The 3,825-nt window shown below is 39.8% G+C and overlaps 2 protein-coding genes and 1 non-coding gene across 3 annotated transcripts; 2 read left to right on the forward strand and 1 right to left on the reverse strand.

Annotated features, from left to right (window-relative positions):
* Positions 1–137: 137 nt before the first annotated feature.
* METBIDRAFT_t78 lies at positions 138–219 on the reverse strand. The gene has a single exon. It is a non-coding gene; the product is annotated as a tRNA-Leu (tRNA).
* Positions 220–2,340: 2,121 nt separating this feature from the next.
* On the forward strand, positions 2,341–3,099 carry METBIDRAFT_29542 (uncharacterized protein). Its single transcript, XM_018855431.1, has one exon. It carries the CDS (start codon positions 2,443–2,445, stop codon positions 2,758–2,760), a length of 318 nt encoding a protein of 105 aa, XP_018713477.1. The 5' UTR covers positions 2,341–2,442; the 3' UTR covers positions 2,761–3,099.
* METBIDRAFT_96132 (uncharacterized protein) lies at positions 2,685–3,545 on the forward strand. The gene has a single exon (XM_018859422.1). The coding sequence runs from the start codon at positions 2,820–2,822 to the stop codon at positions 3,474–3,476; it is 657 nt and encodes a 218-aa protein (XP_018713478.1). The 5' UTR covers positions 2,685–2,819; the 3' UTR covers positions 3,477–3,545.
* The last annotated feature ends 280 nt before the right edge of the window (positions 3,546–3,825 follow it).

Consider the following 3,825-nt stretch of genomic DNA (forward strand, 5'->3'; position numbering starts at 1 on the left):
GGACGTACTCGAGAAAGATCGCAACGTACTGGTCCTCCGTGCACTCATATCTCTAAAGTTCTCTAAATCACCTTTATGTGGGGGAATTTCCACAACCAAAGAAGTGGCTTTCCAACAATGATAGACGAGACAAAAAATGACTCCGGCGTGATTCGAACACGCGCATCTTTCGATAACAGAACTTGAGTCTGCCGCCTTAGACCGCTCGGCCACAGAGCCCTATTGGGTTTGAAAACAGTTCTATGAGTAATAATTGACTTATTGATTTATACTTGAAAAGCGCTGTTCAGCGGATATAGGTCGCCTGACTTGGAACAGGCCCTTTGATATGAACTGCATTTTATTTCAATGTCTGGGGAATCTACCAAAAAAAAAGAAAAAAGGCGGAATAAAAGAAAAGATAAAGCGATATGATCTTTCGTCCATCCATCACTTCAATTACGGATCATATGTCCCGCGCAGGACCCTACCGAGCGACACATCACATTTTCAATGCCATCTTTGCACAGAACAAATCTACAACAACGGAGACGCCACCGACGTTCTAAGCCATATCTACAACCATCTGAGTTGAAGCGACTACTACAGGAAACCTATTTTAGGAGCCGATGACGTAATATCCAATACGTAAACAGATACGGGCCATGAGGACCGTCCAGACCGTGACTAACGAAAGGGGACGGGCCGAGCTAAGACACTTGGTATGTAGCTGGGAGCTGTCTAAAGGTTTTTATATATATTATTTATATAGTTTTGCCCCTTTAATCAGATGAATCTACCAAAAAAAAAAAGATTCAATGTCATGTACTAAGGCACTTCCTTCTAGTTAACCGAGTTTCAATCCATCTGGCATATACAACATCCCAGATGTCACGTATATCTCTCACCAACGTGCCATGTGTCTAATAGCTCATGAAAAACGGTATAATCCCCCGGAAACTGCAGTTACATTAACGCTGTAGGGGTACGTTTTAAAATGCATAACAAAAGAGAGCTATCGAGCAAAGAAACTAATTTTGGAGAGAATTTTGTTTTTGGGATATCTTGAAATCTTGAGCTCAATTTGCACGGTATTCTGGGTACATAAAGCTGAAGAGAAGCAGTCTACTCCGTGATTTGATATGAGAGGAGACAGTAGGTCAACAATACGCGTAACTTCCGAAACGTAGTATTATTTCTTGATTACAACTCTCGAATCAAATGCATCCGCAGCACTTACTATTGAGTTTAATACATTTTAGCTTCTTGCGAAATTTGCAGCTCCACGTTTTCAACTATCTAATCATGAAGCTGATTGTATGCTCTCTGATCTTAAAATGTACGAAAAACGCTCATTCTACAAATCTCTCTTTTTCCACCTCAACTCTATAAAGTGGTGTAGACATGAATCTATCGCATGGAACCATATTAGTTTTATTATCTGAGAAGGGCTTCACAGATTAATTATGAGCAAGCCTGATCTGAGCATTCGTACCCATCAGGTGATTGACGTGAGCTGACATACATGCCACTTGATCTTGACTTCTACATAGGAGTGAATAACATTGCGAACAAAAATTGAGGAACGTCATGCAAAAGCATGCGCCTCAATTGATGACCACAACAAAACATTTAGATTGCGTACCAAGAAGTGGCGTGGACTTACTCGTCCGCACTGATTTGACAAGCTTCTGCGTATCGCTGCAATAAACCTAAGCCACTGTCAATACAGAGCCCGGGTGTAAGATATTTCTCGGAGCCGAGTCACGAATCTGTAGAGACTTTTATTTTGAGATCTATAGTCACGCAAACTGTAATGAAACATATTTAAAAATGCTCTTAATACACAAATCATTAGCCAACGTAATAGTGGATCAGACCCTCAGCCTCGGGCACATCACTTTTTTACGAGGTCCAAGACACTTTGTCCGTGATAAATGCGTTGTGACCAGGGGTAGAAGGCGTCAGAGTGCCTGTATATGTGGGAGACTGATGGGAAAAATCTTTTTTCTTTTTCATTATGTTCTCTAGCCGAAGGCGAGCAAAATTGTGACGTTGACAGCCCAAATGATTTATAAGCTAGTCAAAGCCACCGCTGGAATATACTAGTAGATTTTAGTTCTCATAACCTATAAATCACAATAATGTTCTGCATTGATTTCAGGGCTCGAGTGCTAATTGGAATCTATCATCACACAATTGACAGAATTTTGACAAATCCTTATTGTTATGGAAGGTCCTGCAAATGCGACCGATGCCTGGGATTGTCTGGTTTCCCCGTTTGCGGCTGCGTCATCTATGATTAACGATGAAGATGAACTATAAAAAAAAAGATAAAAGAGCTTGATCACTATTTAATAACAAACATTTGACACTACCTTTGTGACATAAACAAAATAATTATCTTGGGTTTTACTTTTTGAAAAATTTTGAAACCGAAAGCATCCTACCATCAGATCTAGTATGAAATTGAACCGTACAGCTGTCGTGGTTTTGTCTGTTGTTCTCCACCTGGTCCTGGCCATGGCCACTAAAAAACATACATTAAAAATCAACCACAATCTAGCCATAACAAACGAAGATTTTGTAGATTGGGGGGAGCTGACAATTTCTGATGGAGCATATTTTGCAATTGTGGACAGTAGACTTGTATCATTTGATGGCTCTTTTGTCAACAATGGCAGGTTCTACGTGAAAAACACGGGAATATCAGATGTTGTGGTGAAATTAAAGGTGATGAATTTCGAAATACCGGAAATTTCATCCTCAACTCCTTACTGAGCAACAAGGCTTCTGAATTTTCAATTCAAACATACAAAAAATTCTTGAACACTGGCAATATGTTTTTTGGCGGTTCTTTGGCTAGGGATGGAACAAAACCTTTCATTATTGATTTCAAAAACGAATGGCATAACACCGGCATGATAGTTTTTCGAAGAAATTACGGAAAAGTTCCATTGTATATCAACGGTTTCACGGACGGTACACCAGTCATCAAAAATTCCGGATCCATTTGTTTGTACAGCACCACTTGGGATGTACAGACAACAATTGAGGGAAATGGTTGCATTAGTGTGGGCTATGACTCTATTCTACATGTGGAACTAAGACAGAACCGGGTCCGTGCTCCTAGTGGGCAAGTAATCTACTTGGAGTCTTTCAACTCGTACTTGAGAATTTCTGGGTTGAGATTAGAATTACACTATGAACCTGAATTTAAAGTTGCTGGATTCGGACAGAACAATGTTATCGAGTTCGACATTGATATTAATCATATCAGTCTGCTCAATTACCATGCAGACTCAGGAACAATATTCGTTGCTAGTGACAGATATCTGGATGTATCTTTTGTCATTGGCAAAGGCTACGATGGATTTGCTATCAAAGTGACACTGAGCCCCAATGGCAGCAAGTTGACCTATGACAGACCTGTTCCAGACGTCAGTCGCCCAAGTGAGTGCAGGTGTCAAAGCCATTTTCCGTCTGTGTTCTACTAACCAAAAATCAAGCACTCATGGTTGTTGGACTATAGATACCGATTGCATCTCGTATCGGCTTTGTCAATCTGGTGCTATGGAGTAAGACCATTCCAAATTTCTCGTCTCATACTTGTCTTTTTTCTCCATTTTTATTATTATTTTCGTGTGGAAATTACTGGGGGCATTCTCAGCTGTTTGAGTCTGGCCTTGATTATGTCGTAAGAATACACAAATTTACCTTTGCAAAGATGTTTTTTTGTCTAAAATCCTAACAATTTACTCAAAGAGGTCTTGAAAAGAGATCCTTTTAGTGACATTTGGTATCCAAAATGTTACATATATTTGTAGAAGGGTATTTTAAAGCTTC

This window comes from Metschnikowia bicuspidata (genome assembly GCF_001664035.1).
Source record: "Metschnikowia bicuspidata var. bicuspidata NRRL YB-4993 chromosome Unknown METBIscaffold_1, whole genome shotgun sequence".
Classification (NCBI taxonomy): domain Eukaryota; kingdom Fungi; phylum Ascomycota; class Pichiomycetes; order Serinales; family Metschnikowiaceae; genus Metschnikowia; species Metschnikowia bicuspidata.

Coding starts and splice junctions, on each gene's coding strand:
- METBIDRAFT_29542 (XM_018855431.1), top strand. CDS start 2,443: ATGAAATTGAACCGTACAGCTGTCGTGGTTTTGTCTGTTGTTCTCCAC.
- METBIDRAFT_96132 (XM_018859422.1), top strand. CDS start 2,820: ATGTTTTTTGGCGGTTCTTTGGCTAGGGATGGAACAAAACCTTTCATT.